The 23,824-nt window shown below is 38.9% G+C and overlaps 1 protein-coding gene across 1 annotated transcript in view; it reads right to left on the minus strand.

Annotated features, from left to right (window-relative positions):
• Nucleotides 1-23,824, minus strand: part of PATJ (PATJ crumbs cell polarity complex component) — a 359,191-nt gene that overhangs the window by 214,396 nt on the left and 120,971 nt on the right. The window contains exons 22-24 of the mRNA XM_030870355.3: nt 20,420-20,594; nt 9,468-9,539; nt 8,025-8,202 (exon numbers count right to left, since the gene is read on the minus strand). Coding sequence (XP_030726215.2) covers nt 8,025-8,202; nt 9,468-9,539; nt 20,420-20,594 — 425 coding nt within the window. The remainder of the gene's footprint in view (nt 1-8,024; nt 8,203-9,467; nt 9,540-20,419; nt 20,595-23,824) is intronic.

Genomic DNA, 23,824 nt, shown 5'->3' on the forward strand with positions numbered 1-23,824 from the left:
GAAAAATGAGAAGGCAGAGAAATACACAGCAGATGAAGGAGCAAGGGGAAAACCCACTGGACCAAACAAATGAAGAGGAAAGACGCAGTCGACCTGAAAAAGCATTCAGAGTAATCATAGTAAAGATGATCAAAAACCTTGGAAACATAATGGAGAAAATAAAAGAAATGTTTACAAAGACCTCGAAGAACTAAAGAGCAAACGAACAATGATGAACAACACAAAAAATGAAATTAAAAACTCTCTGGAAGGAATCAATAGCAGAATAACTGAGGCATAAGAATGGATAAGTGACCTGGAAGATAAAATAGTGAAAATAAATACTGCAGAGCAGAATAAAGAAAAAAGAATGAAAAGAATTGAGGACAGTCTCGGAGACGGCTGGGACAACATTAAACTCACCAACATTCGAATTACAGGGCTCCCAGAAGAAGAAGAGAAAAAAAAGGGACTGAGAAAATATATGAAGAGATTAGAGTTGAAAATTACTCTAATATGGGAAAGGAAATACTCAAGTCCAGGAAGCACAGAGAGTCCCATACATAATAAATCCAAGGAGAAACATGCCAAGACACATATTAATCAAACTATCAAAAATGAAATACCAAGAAAAAATATTAAAAGCAGCAAGGGAAAAGCAACAAATAACACACAAGGGAATCCCCATAATGTTAACAGCTGATCTTTCAGCAGAAACTCTCCAAGCCAGAAGGGAGTGGCAGGACATATTTAAAGTCATAAAAGGGAAACACCTATAACCAAGATCACTTGACCCAGCAAGGATCTCATTCAGACTTGCCAGAGAAATTAAAACATTTACAGACAAGCAAAAACTACGAGAATCCAGCACCACCAAATGAGCTTTACAACAAATGCTAAAGGAACTTCTCTAGGCAGGAAACACAAAAGAAGGAAAAGATCTACAATAACAAACCCAAAACAATTAAGAAAATGGTAAAAGGAACATACATATTGATAACTGCCTTAAATGTAAATGAATTAAATACTCCAACCAAATGACACAGACTGGCTGAATGGATACTAAAACAAGACCCATATATATGCTGTCTACAAGAGACCCACTTCAGACCTAGGGACACATACAGACTGAAAGTGAGGGGATGGAAAAAGATATTCCATGCAAATGGAAATCAAAAGAAAGCTGGAGCAGCAATTCAAATATCAGACAAAATAGACTTCAAAATAAAGACTATTACAACAGACAAAGAAGGACACTACATAATGATGAAGGGATCAATCCAAGAAGAAGGTATAACAATTGTAAATATTTATGCACCCAGCATAGGAGCACCTCAATACATAAGGCAAATGCTAACAGCCATAAAAGGGGAAATCAACAGTAACACAGTCATAGTAGCGGACTTTAACACCCCACTTTCACCAATAGACAGATCAACCAAAATGAAAATAAATAAGGAAACACAAGATTTAAACGATACATTAAACAAGATGGACTTAATTGATATTTACAGGACATTCCATCCAAAAACAACAGAATACACTTTCTTCTCAAGTGCTCATGGAACATTCTTCAGGACAGATCATATCTTGGGTCATAAATCAAGCCTTGGTAAATTTAAGGAAACTGAAATCGTATCAAGTATCTTTACGGACCACAACGCTATGAGAGTAGATATAATTACAGGAAAAAATCTGTATAAAATACAAACACATAGAGGCTAAACAATACACTACAAAATAACCAAGGGATCATTGAAGAAATCAAAGAGGAAATCAAAAAATACCTAGAAACAAATGAAAATGAAAACACAAAGACCCAAAACTTACGGGAAGCAGCAAAAGCAGTTCTAACAGGGAAGTTTACAGCAATACAATCCAACCTCAAGAAACAAGAAACATCTCAAATAAACAACCTAACCTTACACCTAAAGCAATTTGAGAAAGGAGAACAAAAAACCCATAGTTAGCAGAAGGAAAGAAATCATAAAAATCAGATCAGAAATAAATGAAAAAGAAATGAAGGAAACGATAGCAAAGATCAATAAAAGTAAAAGCTGGTTCTTTGAGAAGATAAACAAAATTGAAATACCATTAGCCAGACTCATCAAGAAAAAAAGGGAGAAGACTCGCATAAATAGAATTAGAACTGAAAAAGAAGTAACAACTGACTGCAGAAATACAAAGGATCATGAGCAATTACTACAAGCAACTATATGCTTATTGGACAACCAAGAAAAAATGCACAAATTCTTAGGAAAGCACAACTTTCTGAGACTGGAAGGAAGAAATAGAAAATATAAGCAGACCAATCACAAGCACTGAAATTGAAACTGGAATTAAAAATCTTCCAACAAACAAAAGCCCAGGACCAGATGGCTTCACAGGCAAATTCTATCAAACATTTACAGAAGAACTAACACCTATCCTTCTGAAACTCTTCCAAAATATAACAGAGGAAGGAAAACTCCCAAACTCAACCTACGAGGCCACCATCACCCTGATACCAAAACCAGACAAAGACGTCACAAAACAAGAAAACTATAAGCCAGTATCACTGATGAACATAGATGCAAAAATCCTCAACAAAATACTGGCAAACGGAATCCAACAGCACAATAAAAGGATCATACACCATGATCAAGTGAGGTTTATCCCAGGAATGCAAGGATTCTTCAATATATGAAAATTAATCAATGTGATACACCATATTAACAAATTGAAGGAGAAAAACCATATGATCATCTCAATAGATGCAGAAAAAGCTTTTGACAAAATTCAACACCCATTTATGAAAAAAACCCTCTAGAAAGTAGGCATAGAGGGAACTTACCTCAACATAATAAAGGCCATATATGTGAAACCTACAGCCAACATCATTCTCAATTGTGAAAAACTGAAACCATTTCCATAAAGATCACGAACAAGACAAGGTTGCCCACTCTCTCCACTGTTATGCAAAATAGATTTGGAAGTTTTAAGCACAGCAATCAGAGAAGAAAAGAAATAAAAGTAATCCAAATTGGAAAAGAAGTAAAACTGTCACTGTTTGCAGATGACATGATACTATACATAGAGAATCCTAAAGACGCTACCAGAAAACTACTAGAGCTAATCAATGAATTTGGTAAAGTAGCAGGATACAAAATTAATGCACAGAAATCTCTCGCATTCCTATACACTAATGATGAAAAATCTTAAAGAGAAACTAAGGAAACAGTCCCATTAACTAGTGCAACAGAAAGAATAAAATACTTAGGAATAAATCTACCTAAGGAGACAAAAGACCTGTATGCAGAAAACTATAAGACACTGATGAAAGAAATTAAAGATGATATAGACAGATGGAGAGATATACCATGTTCTTGGATTGGAAGAATCAACATTCTGAAAATGACTATACTACCTAAAGCAATTTACAGATTCAATGCAATCCCTATCAAACTACCAATGTAATTTTCCCAAAACTAGAACGAAAAATTTCACAATTTGTATCGAAACACAAAAGACCCCGAATAGCCAAAGCAATCTTGAGAAAGAAAAATGGAGCTGGAGGAATCAGGCTTCCTGACTTCAGACTACACTACAAAGCTACAGTAATCAAGACAGCATTGTGCTGGCACAAAAACAGAAATATAGATCAATGGAACAGGATACAGAGCCCAGAGAAAAACCCATGCACATATGGTCACCTTATCTTTGATAGAGGAGGCAGGAATGTACAGTGGAGAAAGGACAGCCTCTTCAATAAGTGGTGCTGGGAAAACTGGACAGGTACATGTAAAAGTATGAGATTAGAACACTCCTTAACACCATATAGAAAAATAAACTCAAAATGTATTAAAGACCTAAATCTAAGGCCAGACACTGTAAAACTCTTAGAGGAAAACATAGGCAGAACACTCTGACATAAATCACAGCAAGATCCTTTTTGACCCACCTCCTAGAGGAGTGGAAGTAAAAATAAAAGTAAACAAATAGGACCTAATGAAACTTAAAAGCTTTTGCACAGCAAAGGAAACCATAAACAAGACCAAAACACAACCCTCAGAATGAGAGAAAATATTTGCGAATGGAGCCACTGACAAAGGATTAGTCTCCAAAATATACAAGCAGCTCATGCAGCTCAATATCAAATAAACAAACAACCCAATCCAAAAATGGGCAGAAGACCTAAATAGACATTTCTCCAAAGAAGATATAGATTGCAAAGAAACACATGAAAGGATGCTCAACATTACTAATCATTAGAGAAATGCATTCAAAACTACAATGAGGTATCACCTCACACTGGTCAGAATGGCCATCATCAAAAAATCTACAAACAATAAATGCTGGAGAGTGTGTGGAGAAAACAGAAACCTCTTGCACTGTTGGTGGGAATGTAAATTGATATAGCCACTATGGAGAACAGTATGGAGGTTCTTTAAAAAACTAAAAATAGGGCTTCCCTAGTGGCACAGTGGTTAAGAATCCACCTGCAATGCAGGAGACACGGGTTCGAGACCTGGTCTGGGAAGATCCCACATGCCGCGGAGCAACTAAGCCCATGTGCCACAACTAATGAGCCTGCGATCTAGAGCCCGTACCCACAACTACTGAGCCCATGTGCCACAACTACTGAAGCCTGTGGGCCACAGAGTCTGTGCTCTGCAACAAGAGAAGCCACTGCAATGAGACACCTGCGCACTGCAATGAAGAGTAGCCCCCTCTCACTGCAACTAGAGAAAGCCCACGTGCAGCAACAAAGAGCCAACCCAGCCAAAAATAAATAAAATTAATTAATTTAAAAATAAAAAGTATAGGGCTTCCCTGGTGGCGCACTGGTTGAGAGTCCGCCTGCCAATGCAAGGGACACGGGTTCGTGCCCCAGTCTGGGAAGATCCCACATGCCGCGGAGCGGCTAGGCCCGTGAGCCATGGTCACTGAGCCTGCGCGCCCGGAGCCTGTGCTCCGCAACGGGAGAGGCCACAACAGTGAGAGGCCCACGTACCGCAAAAAAAATTTTTTTTAAATAAATAAAAAATAAAAAGTATAACTACCATATGACCCAGCAATCCCACTACTGGGCATATACCCTGAGCAAACCATACGTCAAAAAGAGTCATGTACACTATGTCCATTGCAACACTATTTACAATAGCCAGAACATGGAAGCAACCTAAGTGTCCATCGAGAGATGAATGGATAAAGAAGATGTGGCACATATATATACAATGGAATATTACTCAGCCATAAAGAATCGAAATTGAGTTATTTGTAGTGAGGTGGATGGACCTAGAGACTGTCATACAGAGTGAAGTAAGTCAGAAAGAGAAAAACAAATACTGTATGCTAACACATATATATGGAATCTAAAAAAACAAACAATGGTTCTGAAGAATTTAGGGGCAGGACAGGAATAAAGACACGGACATATAGAATGGACTTCAGGACACAAGGAGGGGGAACGGTAAGCTGGGACAAAATGAGAGAGTGGCAGGGACATATATACACTTTCAAATGCAAAATAGGTAGCTAGTGGGAAGCAGCCGCATAGCACAGGGAGATCAGCTCGGTGCTTGTGACCACCTGGAGGGGTGAGATAGGGATGGTGGGAGGGATACGCAAGAGGGAGGAGATATGGGGATATATGTATATATATAGCTGATTCACTTTGTCATACAGCAGAAACTAACACACCATTTTAAAGCAATTATACTCCAATAAAGATGTTAAGAATAAATAAAGTTTTTAAAAGCGATGAACTATTGATAGACACAAGAAATTGAATGAACTTCAATGAAATTACGCTGAGTGAAGAAAACCAATGTCAAAAAAGATACAGGGCTTCCCTGGTGGTGCAGTGGTTGAGAGTCCGCCTGCCGATGCAGGGGATGTGGGTTCATGCCCCAGTCCGGGAAGATCCCACATGCCGAGGAGCAGCTGGGCCCGTGAGCCATGGCCGCTGAGCCTGCGCGTCCGGAGCCTGTGCTCCGCAACGGGAGAGGCCACAACAGTGAGAGGCCCGCGTACCGCAAAAAAAAAGATACAAAATGCATAATTCCATTTATGTAACAATTTGTAAAATAACATAAGTATAAATATGGAGAAACAGAATAGTGGTGGCCAGAGGCTAGGGATGGGGGTGGAGGGGATGGGAGAGGAGTGGCTATAAAGGGGTCAGACAAGGGAGTCTTGTGGTGATGATTCAATTGAGTTTCTCGATTGCTGTGTGGGTTATGCAAGGCTACACATGTGATAAAACTGTAGAGCTATAATCACACACACACAAATGGTACATGTATAACTCGTGAAATCTTAATAAGGTCTATGAATTGTGCCAATATCAGTATTTTGATTTTGCTATTGAACTACAGTTGTATAAGATGTTAACACTGGGTGAGGCTGAGGGAAGGGTAAGCGGGACTTCCTTGTACATTTGTTTGCAACGTCCTATGAACCTACAGCTATTTCAAAATATAAAGAAAAATATATAATTTTAAATATGTCTTTTGTTGTAAGTTTCAAATGTATCAGTAATCAAAATAAAAATTAAATGATTCTTATTTATTAGAAGAAGATAATCAATTTAGATTTTTAAAAGGCAGTATCCAGTTATTATTTGCTTAAAATACAACTAAAACAAAATCACAAATAAGGGTGAAAAAGAAGGAAAGAGAAAAAAACAATGTACCATGCAAATGCTAAGTAAAAGAAACCACACCTGTCCCAGAAGCCAGAATAATCCTTTTCAAAAATGTACGCGTTCAGAATTCTCTAATGGACTCTCATCCGTTCAGAGTAGACAACCTTCTAATCTCTATATGATGTGGCTTCCCATTACCTCTCAGACCTTTTCTCTTTCACCCTCTCTCTTGTTCACTCTACCTATATTAGCAGTGCTGGATTTCTTTCTGTTCCTTCAACACATCCAGGCAAGCTCCCACCTCAGAGCTTTCACACTTCAGTTCACTCTGTCTGGAGCCCTCTTCCCCCATGTGTCCATATTGCTCAGTCTCTCATTTCTTATATTTGTCCCAATATCATCTTCCATAACAAATCTATTCATTGCAACTACTGCCGTCACCACACATCATTCCTTATCCTCCTCCCTGTCATTTTTCTCCATAGTTACTTATAACAATCTAACATTCTATATATTACTTATTTTGTGCATTGTCTATCTACCCCGCTGTCGTATAAACGCCATAAGGGAAGGGATTTTTGGTCATTTGCTTCATTGCCATATCCCTAGTATGTTTAAAAATTTTTTTTTAATTTCACAAACAAATATAACCTCAAGTTTGTATACACAGAGTAGTTTTATGCAATTCTTTGATTTAATCCTCACAATGATTCTATGGATTTTGAAATCTCATTTCCATTTTATTTGGAAACTGAAAATAGGTTTCATAATTTGTCCAAGAACAAGGAAAAAACAAACAGGACAATCTAGACTTTAACCCATGATCTCCAGAGCTCTTTTCATTCTTTCAGAGCTAAAACACCACAGCTGATGTTTAGCATCATAAAGCATGAATCACCAAGCAGATTCTGGGATTTAAAATATTCAATATGATGTCATCCAATAAACCTAATGCAAAGAAATGTATCAGATTCAGACCTCTTAGTGTCTTGATGTGCCCTTAAAACTCCACTCTGCAAAGCCTGCCATGTATAAAGGATGGATTCACCTCTCCCCCAATACAGGCTTCCACTTTCAGGGTCAACTCTGGGAGGACAGCACGGCTATCCCACTGACATATACAATTCAGAGTCTGTTAAAGACTGTGGGAGAAGCATGATGTCCCCCATCTGCCTCATTCTGTCAAATTGTGTTTTTTCAGTCAGCTGAGGCTTTTTGTTTTATCATTTTATATGCTATCAACTCAGCTTTAGAATCCCATTAAATTGTGCAAACATGCAAACTAAAGCATCTGAATAAAATACACCAATTGTACACACATATACCCCAACACATAAAGGAAGGACTTCCGGTTAAATGATCATTTTACTGTCTTACAGTACATTTCAAACAAAAACAAAATTTTAACACTATTTACCTCAAGTATTTTATCTCCAGTTTTAAGAGCATTTGTTTTTCCTGCTGGACTGTCTTCCAAAACTTGTTTGATAAATATACCCTTAAGCTCTTCTCCATTCTTCAGGCGTTTTATAACAGTTTGTCCACCAACAATACTAATACCAAGAGATACATCTGGTTCTCTAAAAATCTCAACACTGTAAAAGCAAAAAAACAAAATTCACTCATGAACAAGGTAATCTGTTGTACTGTCACTGTGTTTTATGTGTACCATATCCTTGTGACTCATATCCTAATAAATATATTTTCACAAATGTTATAGAAGTTATACCTAGCTCCAAAATTATAAGGTTCTATCAATAATTCATAGCATATGTGAAAGTGTAAATTCTGAAAAAGATTTCCAAAACAACAAATACAACTCTTAATATTGAGAGATTTAGCAAGGACTTAATGTTCTCATCTCCCACCACCATATATTTTCTGTGATGAGTCCCTTTCATCTATATCATAACATTAGCAAAGAATGAATTAAGGAAATAACTAATGGATGGAAAAAAAAATCAAGAAAGTTACATGTATCATTTTGGCAAAAAGCAGAAACCTTTAGAAAAAAATAAACTTGCCACTGACAGGCTCACTGCCCATACTGCTTTTCCCAGTCACCCGTTTTAACTTGTGGTTCTCTACATGGAGGACAGATTTAATAGTTCCAAAGGTTGGAAAGGTTTTCTCTTCTTCCTACATCCACATCATTTTCATAAAGTATAGAATAAAACTTGCCCCTCAAAATATTATGAATTTTGTTCAAACTGCACAGACATGGCCAATAATTAATTCCAAAAAGTAATTCAGAAAACAGCTCCCCAGAGTTTTTAAGACAAAACTCAAAAGTGCAAGAAAAGAACAATTTGGGTGGCATGGTGGAATTAATAATGCATGAAGATAGAGACAGCAGCTAAAGGAAGACTTTTATAACCTTAATAAAGTGCAGCCCTGGTGACTACCTAAAACCATGAGAGTATCCAAGGGAGCATGGGCCCAACACACTCTGTTAGTGCAAACGAGGCATAAACTTGGACTAACACAAGAGGAGGAGGGTGCTATGTGACAGAAGCCTTAACTATTGTTGTTTGAAAAAAAGAGCTTCTTTACTGCATTCAAGGCAGGCCTACCTGCTTTGCTTAGTGATACAGTGAGAAAGTATACTTAATCCATCACAGATGGACATTTGTAAGTTGTTTCTCTGAAAGAGTACGACAAAGATTTTCCTAATATTGGTTTCGGTCATTTTGCCTGGCTAAAAATCTCTAGATAAGACAAAATGAAACTAAAATTTAGGCCAGCGTACGTGTGAACTATGGCAATCATTAGAGAATGACTGAATGACACTATGAAGTTAAAGAAAAGAGCAACTAATTGCTTTGTCCTATTGAGAAAGCCAATAATGTCATCAACATACATTCTTGGTGGTCCCCAGTGGCTGAAGTTTGGAGTTTCTTCTCCTTCACCTTCTTCTCTCTCAGGTAATTCACTGAGGAGAAAGAAAGGAAAAAACACACACACATATAACTTACAACAGACTTATTATTAAAGGTTCTTGAAAAGTTTTACATTACACAATCTATATGTAGTTAAATTGTTCATAATTTCTAAGCTTTAAAAATATTTACATCAGGGCTTCCCTGGTGGCGCAGTGGTTGGGAGTTCGCCTGCCGATGCAGGGGACACGGGTTTGTGCCCCGGTCCGGGAAGATCCCACAGCCCGCGGGGCAGCTGGGCCCGTGAGCCATGGCTGCTGGGCCTGCGCGTCCGGAGCCTGTGCTCCGCAACGGGAGAGGCCACAGCAGTGAGAGGCCCGCGTACCGCAAAAAAAAAAATTTACATCAATAATTAACTATCCATACAAAGATATATTGCTTTAGCATTCAACTTAACAAATATCTACCCAGCGCCAGAAAATCATTGATTATAAACACTTTTATTGTTGACACTCTAGATGTTATTTTCTAAAAATCTGTGTTTGAATTTGTATGATTTCACATGTTTCTATAACAGCGTTTAAATATTATAAAATATATTTTTTAAAATTTGGTGTGATTGACCAGCTAATAGTCCAGTATAAACTTACACAAACTGCTGAAATGATTAAACAGTCAGTAAACATGATCGTTCTTTCTAGATTTTTCTGTCTCTCTAACCCTAAATAATTTCCCTGTCATCTGTATTCCATAAATATCTTGTGTAGCTACACAGCACTTTTCAGTTTACAGAGATTTCTTAAACAACGTGATTCTGTCACCTACCACCACCATACTTTCACCCATCAAGTTATGTTAATATGGAACTGCCTAGCGGGATACTGTAAAATGCTGAATTACAGAGTAGTTATAAAAGTAATGTTATCTAATAGGGTAGAGACACTACCATCTATTATCTGGAAGAGGAGTCAGGATTTCTAAGCTCCAGTCTAACCTGAACCACAAAATAGGTGTGTGCCTTTGGACCACCAAATGAAATGGCTTATGTGATACTGTCAGTTGTATTACTCTACACAAAAATGTAGGGAATACCTCTTCCATTTCATTTTCACAAAAACCCTGTGAAGTAAGCACAACAGGTCATATTACTATATTTTCCCCATGAGGCTCAGATGTACTACACAATCTCTCCACAGTATCCAAATCTTTCTTTCAGCATGAAGTTTCAATGCTCCATTCTCCTCTGAACTCTCAAATAAGTCCTATAAAAAGTATAAAACTCCAGCTACTTGCCACTCTACAACTTTCCAGGATATAATGGTTTAAGGCTGTGTGAAAAGGAGAAAGTGAAAAAATTTGGACAATCTAAAAATCAGTTAAGGAATTGAGATCATTAGGATCACTGACATCTCACGCACTGCAGACAGCCTTCTTGCCTTAGCCAGTCTATTTTCTATGATTAAAAGCATCATAGAATTCAAGGAAAAACAATTTGGCAGATACTTGCCAGTTACTTATCTAATGTCTTCTCTCCCCATCTTCCTTACTCAACAACATAATCCCCCTTTATTCCAGGTGGCACTATGCCCAGCTTTAAAAAAATAAATTTTCTGTACTTCCCTTCAGCTAATGATAACTGTGTGCCATAGCTCTGATCAGCAACAAGGAAGCAAAAGTCCCCAGATGAGATTTCCAGGAAAACTCACTAAAAGGAGGGAGAATCAGCTGACAGGGAGCTTTTTGCTCTATGCTCTTCCCCTTCTTCTTGCCTAGAAGGCAGAGGTGATTATTGGTGGTGAAGCATTCACCTTAAAATCATGAAGAAACCATGAGGGCTAAAGCAATACACTGACGACAGCAGAGCAGAAAGAAGATGTCTAAGACCCGGACAGGGCTTCTTCAGGACTTTTTTACATGAAAAAAATTAAGCCCTAGTTGAGTTAAGCCATACTAAAAGTGTGTGTGGGGAGATGGGGGCAGGGGATTCAGTTTATAAGCAGCTAAATGCCATCGCTAAATGATACACACGATTCCACCAATTTAAGTGAAGTCTTCACTTTATCATATCACATTATTATTCTTGGCACGTATGCATATATGTTCATTGGATAATTGTAATCGTAGCATAAACTTTCATATTTTGATTATCTTATAATAGTAACAAGGATTAAATGAGATACGACTGGCATTTAACTGAGGCTCAACCAATATGTATTTCCTTAACAATTTTTTCACTTGAATTTAAATCAAAAATTTCCCCAAGATTATCATAATCTTCACCATTTCTTATTTAATAGCATCTTAATCCATAGTATTGATGTAATTTGTCTGCTATCCCAAAATACAATGCACTTAGGTTATGTCTTATTTATATGGAATATAGACATTAATGCAAGGAATATCTTCATGCTCTGTTGTATTTTAATATTCTCCTTTAAGTACATATTAATTGAAGTAAGATTGAAAGCTAAAAACAAACCAACACTGAAACCTTCCTCCTCTCCATTTTCTACTTTTCTGTACCCTAGTTGTGACAGGTGTGATAATATGAAATAAATATTTGGTCCTTGTCCCTGGTTCCTGCCACAGAGCTTCTAAAACCCTTGGAGTTTTCCAAACAACAGGGGTGACAGGAGCATTTTTTGTTATTCATAACAAGCCCCTCTCAACCGTACCTGAGTTGATGTTAATAAGGTGTCTCTAGGTAGGACTACAGACAGTTTCAGGATGGGGGTTGATTGCCAGAGAAGCAACTGTGTGATTAGAGTTAGAACTTTCAGCCCTATCCCCACCTCTGGGAAGGGGAAAGGGGCTAGAGATGGAGCTCAGTCACCAATGGCCAATGATGTAATCAATCATGCCTGCATAATGGAGCCGCCATAAACCACCCCCTCACCACCACCCCGGCCCCTCCAAGCAACAGGGTTGAGAGAGCCTGCAGGTTGGAGGACACATTAAAGTGCTGGGAGGGTAATGTGACCCAAGAGAGCATGGAAGCTCTTGCATCCCACACACCCCCTTCCCTGGCTTATGCATCTCTTCCACTTGGCTATTCCAGAGTTGCACCCTTTGTAATAAACCAGTAATAGTGAAGCACTTTCCTGAGTTCTGTGAGCCATCCTAGCAAATTCTCAAACCTTAGGAAGGTGTTATGGGAACCCTCAATTTATAGCCAGTTGGTCAGAAGTAGAGTTGGCAACCTGGAATTTGTGACTGGCATCAGAGGTTGGGGCAGTCTTACGGTAGTTAGACTAACTACCAGGTAGTTATGTCAGAATTGAAATGAATTTTAGGGTACACAGTGTCCAGAGAATCAGAGAATTGGTTGTTGGGTGGAGGAAAAAACTCATACATTTGGTCAGCAGTTTGTGAACAAAGAGAGTTCATGATAGGTATTAAGAAAAAAAAAGTATTATTATTATGGCACATGTATAATATCATTATAAGAATTAAATTCTTAAATTTAAAATTACCTAAAATAGAATGGAAACCAAGCTTTAACATTAGTATGGGCTATATGCTTTTCTATTAAAAAAATTAAAATAAAAAATATCCTAAACTGCTGGCTTTCACATACAATATTAAGCAAAGGGGGAAAAATTTTGTCTAAAATATGGACAATTTTAGTTTTCTTTAAGAAAATGTATGACAAAAGGATTTATTCTGTTAGAAGAGACTTTTTCAAAGCATATTATCCTTTTTCAGGAAATTGATAAACACATATTTTGTTTACATTACTTCATACCTAAAGAGGAATAAAACTTTCAAAAACATAGTGTGATTAGTTTTAGAAATAAAGTCACAGGAGACAAGCAACTATACAAAATAATGTAGTCACTTTACACTGATAAATGCATATACCTTTCAACCCAAATTGAAATTTAACGGAGAAAGTAAAATACTTTTACTGCACATATTAAGGTGTAAATTTGCACAAATGTACTTGAATCTTTCACAAGAGAATTCTAACCTCTAATTTTATAATTTGCACTTTGATTAGACATGGTCAATAGCTCAATCAGTTAGAATCTCAAATCTTAAAATAACTGAACTTTTGCCTTTTACATTTAACCAGAGTTTTATAACCACTTTTTCCCTAAAGGAATTAACCATCTAATAGAAACAATGCTTTTTATTTTTAGTTCAGTCCTTTATAACAAATGCCCAAAGTTACAATTCATTACAGATTTGGGAGGAAAGATGGAGTGCCCCATTAATGAACAAGTGGATATTAATAGTAAGACTTCAGCATAATATACAATGTCTTTGAGAATAAAATTTTCAACATTATACAAAAATCAGATGGATCTAGATGGCCAAGGTGACCTTTCCTTTATTTTTCCACAAATGATAAAATGTTATTGTAGAAAAAGCATCCCAAATATAGGATTTCGTAAACACTGGTAGGTGAACAAGTGCAACTTTAAAAGTAAATACAAAGTAAAGAGGCAAAACCTACAAGCATTTTGCCTTTATGAGAAAATGTACTGTTCTCCTGCAGAGGTGATCCCACCCAGAGCACGAATGTGGCTCCACCTCCCATAAAGGCATCAGGTTTGCTTTCTGAACTATGCCCAGTTTAACAATTTCAAAATGATGGCAAGAATATACCTTTTTTTCATGTGAAACTTCTATACACTAAACCATATGAGGGTCAAGCAAACTTGGCACCCCAAAATGATGTAAGCAGGAAGGGTTATGGTTGTACCTATCTCAAGATTTCTTTTTCCTCTTAAAATATAGATTCTATATGGCAATTTTCTGTGACACACCACAGGGAATGTGAGCATTTGGAACCAGGCAGAATAGGCACTAGTGTTTTCCAAACTAGTAGGGCTAGTTATACAAATGTTACACTATGACTTTGAAATTACAAAGCAAATTATTACCTGATACCAGCATACATAAAAAATTAGGCATTCTTGTACATGAAAGTTTAAAATGACACAGACATGGTGCTCAATAAAAGAAGCCATATACAAAAAGGTACCTACTGCATGATAACATTTACATGAGTTCTAGAACAGAAAAAATAATTTACAGTATTAGAAGTCAGGGGCAAGAGGGAACTTTCTGGGTGGATGGAAATGTTCAATATCTTGATTGGGGTGTTGGTAACATGAATGTATACATTTATCAAAATTTAAAAAATTGTCCTGTAAACTTGCATTTAAGACATTTGCTAAGAAATAGAAGTTTAGGGCTTCCCTGGTGGCGCAGTGATTGGGAATCTGCCTGCCAATGCAGGGGACACAGGTTCAAGCCCTCGTCCGGGAAGATCCCACATGCCGCGGAGCAACTAAGCCTGTGTGCCACAACTGCTGAGCCTGCATTCTGGAGCCCACGAGCTGCAACTACTGAAGCTCTTGAGCCTGGAGCCTGTGCTCCGCTACAAGAGAAGCCACCGCAGGGAGAAGCCTGTGCGCCGCAGTGAAGAGTGGCCCCCGCTCGTCACAACTGGAGAAAGCCCGCGCACAGCAGCGAAGACCCAACACAGCCAAAAATAAATAAATAAATAAAATAAAAAATTAAAAAAAGAAATAGAAGTTTAAGCCATAAAGGGTAAGTTACTTCCTTAGGTCTCTCCCTTTTCTCTTCTGACCTGTAGAGCCTGGGTGAGCAATCAAATATCTAATTATATTTTCATAGGCATTAATGTAATATTCCTATGTGCCTCTTGTCCTAATTTCTCACATTCATCTTCACCTGCAGTGACTGGCGTCTGCAACAGCATGCAACAGCATGGTAAAAACAGGAAAGTGTCACATACATGAGGCCACAAACTCCTTGGAAACTTCCCCTTTTTACTCCCAACTCAAACATTCCAGAGTAGTCCTCTCTCAAATGAACACATTTATTCTCTCCCTTACTCTCAGTCTTCTACCAGTATTCTGAATTTACACATAGTTTTTGGCAGTAGCACTCAAAGGTAAAACTATTAGATACTCACCGTTTACTTAGAAGGCACTAAATGCCAGGCAGTGCTGGGGACTTAAAATATCACATTAACTCACTTAATCCTTTCCCCAGCTATGATGCTCTGCCTCCTATTTCACCTCCCACTGTTCAAAACAAAGTATCCAATACCTGAAAGTATTTCTTTTCATTTGCATTGTATTATACCTACAACATGATTTTTTTTTTCAATTTAGAATTTTTTTTTCACCTTTCACATCAAGTTCATCATCCTACCAGGCTTTAGCCTCTGACACTTTCCTTGTTTTACTTACTGTGACTTGATTCTATTTTATTTCTTTAAAAAAAAAAACAAAAAACCTCTACAATCTCCTTGAGTGTTTTAATAAACTCAGCAACAATGAATACCCTAGATACACCTCAGGGCCCATGATCCTATCACTGTCATCCAGCATCACTGCCAGACGCCTTTCATTAAACATTTACTATGTTCAAGGCATTATACGAAGCCCTTTATATTCACTCTAACTGAACCTTAGAACTACCTACTTTACAAGTGAGGAAATACAGACACAAGGGAAACCCTCTCAGGCTCACGAAGTCATAAATAAAAAAGAGCATATTTGAACAGCACCAAAATATATCTATACTGCAAATCTCCTATTAGTCTGAGAAATTCCATGCCCGCCACTGATGGGCACACCCATGTCTTCAGGCAGCAGGTGATGACAGAAGTGAGTTAGAAAAAGACTAAAACAAGGTGAATTCTGAAAACTTGATCTCAAGTGACGTTATGAAGAAAGAAGGATACTCAGAACAAGATCACTTAGATCCCTCTCAGAGTTATCATGCTCTGCCTGCCCACCGTCCTCCCTTCCTAGAGATCCCCAGTTTCAGGGTGCATCTAACCTCTTAACATCAGTCCTGCCTCCAAAGGTAAGGAGAAATTGTCTTGATGCAAAAGCACAGTGCACACTGAATAACTCTGCTGGGCCCTACACAAAAATTAATGCAAAGAAGAAACTGTAAAAGAACATATAGCATTTAGCACTAGATGACACCCTGATGATCTGAAAGACTATATTCTGAAAAGAATCTATGCATTACTCAGGAAGTCTCCTGAGTAGCAATAAATATTCACCTATGAACCTAACTCCATGGGGCATACCCTGAAAGATTAAAATGGGGAGTATGATTTACAGGAACTCTTCTGAAGCCCGCTGAGATTTAAATATATCCTACATCTATGACAGCAAGCCAAAAAAACAGCATTCAAATGCAAGACTGATCTCCCAAGACAAAGATTAGGCTGGAGCCCTTAAATGTCTGCGCCAGCACAAGAAAACAGCCTGTCAAAGTACTCACTTCAGGAGTAAAGTGTTATCTGCTCTCTCTGAAGCTGGGAGAATTGAGTAAGACACCACTGATAGAATGTTTCACTTTCTGCAGAAGGAAGGAGGGGGTGGGCTTGGAAATTTGTCTAAATCTTTTCCAATCTACAGTTACAGTTCTATGGCCTGAAAAGCAGCCTCATTTCTGAATTCTTTGGCCAGATTCAATTATTAACACTCAGCACAAGAGAAATTTAAAAAATAAAAGTGTCTCATTTGAAAAGTAATTTGATCACATAAAAAAGTGGAAACATGTTCCTAACTCCTCCAGCACTTTCACTGCCAAGGCTTTCTCTTAAAAAAACAAACCCTAGGGGCTTCCCGGTCTTCTCTGGTGGCGCAGTGGTTGAGAGTCCGCCTGCCGATGCAGGGGACGCGGGTTCGTGCCCTGGTCCGGAAGGATCCCACGTGCCGCAGAGCGGCTGGGCCCGTGGGCCGTGGCCGCTGGGCCTGCGCGTCTGGGGCCTGTGCTGCGCAGCGGGAGAGGCCGCAGAGGTGGGAAGCCCGCATACCGCAAAAAACAAAAAAACAAAACAAAACAAAAAACCCTGGGGCTTCCCTGGTGGCGCAGTGGTTGAGAACCTGCCTGCTAATGCAGGGCACATGGGTTCGAGCCCTGGCCTGGGAAGATCCCACATGCCGCGTAGCAACTAGGCCCGTAAGCCACAACTACTGAGCCTGCACGTCTGGAGCCTGTGCTCCGCAACAAGAGAGGCCGCGATAGTGAGAGGCCCGCGCACCGCGATGAAGAGTGGCCCCCACTTGCCACAACTAGAAAAAGCCCTCGCACAGAAACGAAGATCCAACACAGCCAAAAATAAATAAATTAATTAATTAAAGTACCCTTAATTTTTTAAAAAAAAGTATTAAAAAACAAACTCTGGCTGTTTGACACTGCGTTCCGTTCCTCTGGGAGCTGCTTAGATCCCTCGCATGAGGACCCTGGGCCTGTCAGCTCCTCCCCTCTATACCCTGGTCCAGGTCTGCTGAGTGAAAAGCCACCGGATTCCTCCAACTAGTTGGGCCTATGGGTCTTCCCTTTCCACTCAGAGATGAGCTACACAGAAGCCAGACAACTTTTTACTGAAGTTCTATCTAAAACTCTAGGCAAAGGCCACAGGTCGCTGAACAGAGAAGTGATATAAGTCTGAGACACTTCATATAACACAAAATCTTTCTTGGACTAAGGTTTCAATAAAAGCATTAAGATTCTTTTCCCATATAGGTTATTACAGAACATTGAGTAGAGTTTCCTGGGCTATATAGTAGGTCCCTATTAGTTATCTATTCTATGCATATGTTAATACCAGTCTCCCAATTTATCACTTCCCCCCCAACGTTTCCCCTTTGGTAACCATAAGTTTGATTTCAAGATCCGTGAGTCTGTTTCTGTTTTGTAAATAAGTTCATTTGTATCATTTTTTAAATTAGATTCCACAAATAAGTGATATCCTATGATATTTGTCTTTCTCTGTCTGACTTACTTTACTTAGGACGATATATATCTATATATGTATAACTGATTCACCTGTTGTACACCTGAAACTAACACAACATTGTAAGTGAGCTATACTCCAATAAAAATAAATAAATAAATAAAGCAATAAGGCCAATTAATCCCACCCCTTTCTCATCTCTGTTATGCTTTGCAACACCTCCAACTCCTTCGTTCGCCTCTCCTGTCCTGTACTCACAGTGCTACACGGTTCTGGTGTTTCTTTCAGAGGTTCTTCTGTTCCCATACCCCCCGAAGGCCCCCCCCCAGCCAAACTACCTGTCACACTCCAAGGAATCTCCTTGAATTGTAAAGAAGCCACCCCACATGCTAACTTCTTCCCTCAGTGTTCTCTCAACCTCCTCTGTTCTCTCAACAGCTTCCGCTTCTCTGCCATGGATGCCACACTTGAGTGGGTGACACTCACTCTCTCACTCCCTGCCAAGCTGGGAAAACGGAGTCAATATTTTTCTAAATTCCTTCTCACCACTAGGCCATTACTCTCCTACCCTTGTTTCTAAAGCTAATCTCTACTCTCACACCTCTCCTTTTATGGCCCACTTGACTAGCACCCCATCATTCTGAGTAAATAACCTTTCTCCTAAATGACAGAAAAAAAAAAATCAAGGTCATTGGACAAGAACCTCCTTGGATTCCAGTCCTCAAGGTACTAATAGTACTGCATTTGTACCTTCCTTTCATTCCTGGCACCTGTGTCCATGCAGGAGATGAGCTTCCTCCTATCAAACTATTAGAAGTTAATCTCTCTAGGTGTGCAGTGTCCTCTCCCTCCACCCTCTCCAGGGACTACACTTAATCACCCACTTTCTAGCATCTACATATTCCTTTTCTGGATCTTTCACAATCTATGTGTGTGTGCATGTGTGTGTGTGTATGTGTATATATATATATGTAGATGCATATATAGATGCATATGTAGATGTATATATATATATCTGCCCCCTTGTCGCATTTCCACAGTGCCCTTCAGTTGTCTAGGTAACATGTGTTCTTTCTGCCTCTTTTCATGATCAGGTTCCTCAAAACATTAGTCTGCTCTTACTTTGTCCAATATCTGACCTGTTCAATTCTCAACTCACTACTCTCTGATTTCCACTCTAATGAAACTGTTCTAAGTTTACCAAGGGCAACCATGTGATCAAGCCCCACGAAAACTCTTCCATTTTATCTACCTTGACCTCTCCGTAGCAATGTAACAATAGTCTGCAATGATCCTTTTGTTAAAATGCTCTCTTCCCTTGGTTTCGATATCAACCTCTAGTTCATCAATTTCCTTCTACCTTTTGTTCATTCCACTTCATTATTTTCTTCCTCAGTTCATGCCCTTAATATTGCTGCTTTGCAGGACTCCAATTTTGGCCCTGTTCTTTTATCACTTGAGCCTCCCCTGGATGACTATTCAAATCCAGAAGTTTCACCAACACTTGATCTTGTTCCCAATTATCCATATCAGGATAGACCACAACACTAGTCCCCAGAGTCATGTATTTAATTAACTCCATTTCACTTTATTGTCCTATGGATACCTGAACCCTCAACATGTCCCAAACAGAACTCATCATTTTCCTCTTCAACCTGTTCATGCTCTTATAATCTTATGCCAAAGAATTAATGGTCCCACTATCCATCTAGTTGCCCCATTCAGACACACAGATCGTCCTCCTACTCCTTCTCACTCCCAGCATGTTATCAGTCACCAATTCCTACAGCTGCTCTAACTCTTAAGTCCAGTCCCTCCCTAATTTGTCCTTGAGTACTTCTTGCTTGAGTTGTTAAATTCTTAATTAACCTTCCATTCTCTAAGTAAATACTCCCATAATCTATTTTGCAGACAACTGCAAGAATACAAAATTGTATATATATAAAAGAAATTATATATATGGTACAATTTTAAGTATGTGAAATTCTCACAGTAATTGTTTTGTATGGTGGGTTTTATTCATAATATTTCCTTGCATTTTCCAAATGTTCCACCATAATCATGCCCGGTTGTTTTCGTTTTTTTTAAAACATCTTTATTGGAGTATAATTGCTTTACAATGTTTTTTTTTAATAGAAGCAAAAAGAAAGCTATTTTACAATGTGAAAACAAAGAGAAATAATATCATACCATGCATCAGTGGCATGTCTAGAAGACAACATTCCTATGTATGCCGAGGCCTTGGAAACAGCTAGAGCCCTGGGGAGCTGGTATAGAGGCAAGTCTTCTTGCTCCCTTGTTTGAGCCACAGCAGGAAGTTCAACAAGCAAGCCAGGACCTTGAACGTCACTTGGAATCATCATGCCTAAAGAGTAAACCCAGATGATAGTGAGCACACGATATACTCATTCATTCTTCATTATACTCATTCATTCTTCATTAATTCAATAAATAGTCATGGATATCTACTACAGGCAGGCCCCTTCCAGACAGAAGACTTATTTATACTAAACTAAATAAGTAAAACATTTAATATGTCAGATGGTGACAGTACTATGGTAAAAAAAATTCTGCAAGGAAGGGGGATAGGGGTTGCTCAGTGAAAGAGGGTTACAATTTTAAGCATGGTCTCACTGAAAGGATGTTATTTTAGCAATATGAATCTTTTATCAAAAGAATCCCCCTTATAAGTCAGAAAGAGAAAGACAAATACTATATGATATCACTTATATGTGGAATCTAAAAAATACAACAAACTAGTGAATAAAACAAAAAAGAAACAGACTTACAGATACAGAGAACAATCTAGTGGTTACCAGTGGGGAGAGGGAAGTGGGGAAGGGTAATATAGGGGTAGGGAGAAAAAAAAGTTATTATGGGCTTATATGAAATCATGTATGTGAAACGTCTGAAAATCATAAAGCACTGCAGAATTTAAAGAATCTTTCATTCAATTAAGAATCCCCTCTACGATGGTATTCTTACTTTACTAAATTTTCCCTTTATCAACCTAGGCTGTCTCAATTACAGGCATACTGACATTTCACTGATTAAAAAAAAATAATTCCACAGAATAACAAATAACCAAATAAAAACACTTACATTTTTAAAGGGGCTTTGTTTATAAATTCCAGGATTCTTTTCCATTTGTTACCTTATTTAATTCTCACATTAAACTATGAGTTAGAAAAGATAATAGCAACCATATTTTATAGGTGGGGAATTCCAGGTCAAGGAATTTTTACTAATTAGAATGAACAAATTGGGACTTCCCTGGAGGTCCAATGGTTAAGACTCCATGCTTCCACTGCAGGGGGCATGGGTCTGATCCCTGGTCAGGGAACTAAGATCCCGCATGCCACGTGGCACAGCCAAAACAAAAAAGAATGTACAAATTTACCTGACACATCACCTGTGTCATTTTCCCATTTACCGAAAAAAGGAGTAAAAAGAGCAGAGCTGTGCATGCAGTCCTACAGCACATGTTTAGAGACCTGCACCCAGACTGGCATAAACCCATTAATTACTCTTAAGATATACCTCAGTATCCATTATATCTCATCCATTATAAATTCCCAGCCAATCTTTCTTCATCATGTTATACAAATATGATGAATAGTGAATCAAATGCCTCCCTTAAATCCATACATTTATGGTATATTTTTGAGACTTGGCTCATCAGAATATTGGAAATGATCACTAAGAGATATAGACACTCTTCTAAACCTTTTCCTATAAGCATCACCTAAACTTTCCATTTCTTCATATTGAACAAATTTTCTAGTAAACTCACTTCTACTTCTGCTTTTTGTCTTGTCTAGACACACTGGAATCAGGATCTAATCAGCAGAGAATCTGAAGAGGGGGTGAAAGTAACTGTAATGCTCAGGTGGTATTAAAGGAAGTCTCCGGTACCTCAGACATGCTTCACTCCCATCCCCTGGGCCTACATTCCTGCACAGTCAAATCCATACCAGTGCCGCACTGCTCTAGCTTTGCCTGTGTCTACCTTCTCCCCCTTGAGAAGGGGCCAGGGATGGGATGGAAATTCTGGCACGAATGGCCTAACACAGGAGTTGAAAGAACAGAGAACCGGCTCTATTTGCAGAGCTATTTCCCATCCAGCTATGCTGCTAAAGCAGCCTATTAAATTGCGGCACTGGGTTTCATAGGTTGCTTCAGTTTCTTTAAAACTTTTCATTACCTGCTCCACACAAGGCTGCCCATACTCTTTGCCCACTCCTCCTCCACGGACACCTTGGCAGTGCTCAGATACACATCTCTCCTCTCTCACCGTGCTTGACACAGGCAGACTTACAGAGCTGTTCATCAAGTGCACCACGGTACCCGGGAGCCCATAAAATAAATCGCATCCTTCGGGGCCTATGCAGTTGTTAGGTAACAGCCACAACAGAAGCACACAGGTTAGGTAAACAGGGAAGTTTACTTATTTACTTTTTTAAATATTTATTTATTTATTTGACTGCATCGGGTCTTAGCTGCGGGATCTTCATTGCGGTATGCGCAATCTTTCATTGCGGCACACGGGTTCCTTTCTAGTTGTGGTGCGCGGGCTCTAGAGCGTGTAGGCTTAGTTGCCTCGCGGCACATGAGATCTTAGTTCCCCAACCGGGGATCGAACCTGCAACCCCTGCTTTGGAAAGCGATTCTTAACCACTGGACCACGAAAGAAGTCCCCAGGGAAGTTTAAAAAAAAGGTTCCTAGACAAATGGAAGTTAAAGCTTATAGGAGAGAAATGGGGGAAATTTCCAAAAGGTTTATACTTAGTGAGGTGCAGGAATAGAAAGATAAACAAAATAAAGGCAAGAAGAATGCAAGTAGAGAAGAGAGGGCGTTACGGCACAACTAAGCAACTGGAAAAAAACAAGTAGGGAATCGGTATGCTTTTAAATCACCACACAGGAGCAGCACATCACCTTCTCATTCAAGAAATATTTCTTGAGCACCCACTATGGTAACATAATCAGGCATAAGCCTTGACCTCCAGAAGCTCATGGTTATAGACAGGCATGCAAATACGCGAGTGTGCCTGACGCTGTGTGCAATGACAGAAATTCATCCAGGTTCACTGGAGGCCCATTCTAGGCTGGGCCAGTCAAAGACTGGGAAACAGAACTACTTTCTGTCTGAAATCTTCTGAAATCTCTTAACACTAAATGTATTACTGATTTGACATTTATCTTGTATGCTTTACATTATTAATTATGCTAATTTCTAGGTTTAGTTTCACAGCCCGTGAAGGGCATAGGCTCTTAGAGGAAACCTACTTTTAGATTAAGTACAGGGTCAAAAATAGCCCTTTACACATAGGTTCTCAAAAATAATTTTTAATGTAATTGCTCATAAGTAAATCTAAAATTGTCTGTTACTAACAGAGTGGTCAAAGGGCTACAGATGTGAAAGAGGCCTCACAGAACACTTAGCCCAATTCCATCATTTTACAGCTGAAGAAGTGGAGGGGCTTGGAGAAGCGGGAGGCTCGCCTGGTGACACAGCAGGTTAATGGCTTAGTACTCAGGGGCCTGGGACTGAAATTATACTGACTCTGTACCAATAATTTCTTAGTCCGCCCC

Source organism: Globicephala melas, chromosome 1, assembly GCF_963455315.2.
Source record: "Globicephala melas chromosome 1, mGloMel1.2, whole genome shotgun sequence".
Taxonomy (NCBI): domain Eukaryota; kingdom Metazoa; phylum Chordata; class Mammalia; order Artiodactyla; family Delphinidae; genus Globicephala; species Globicephala melas.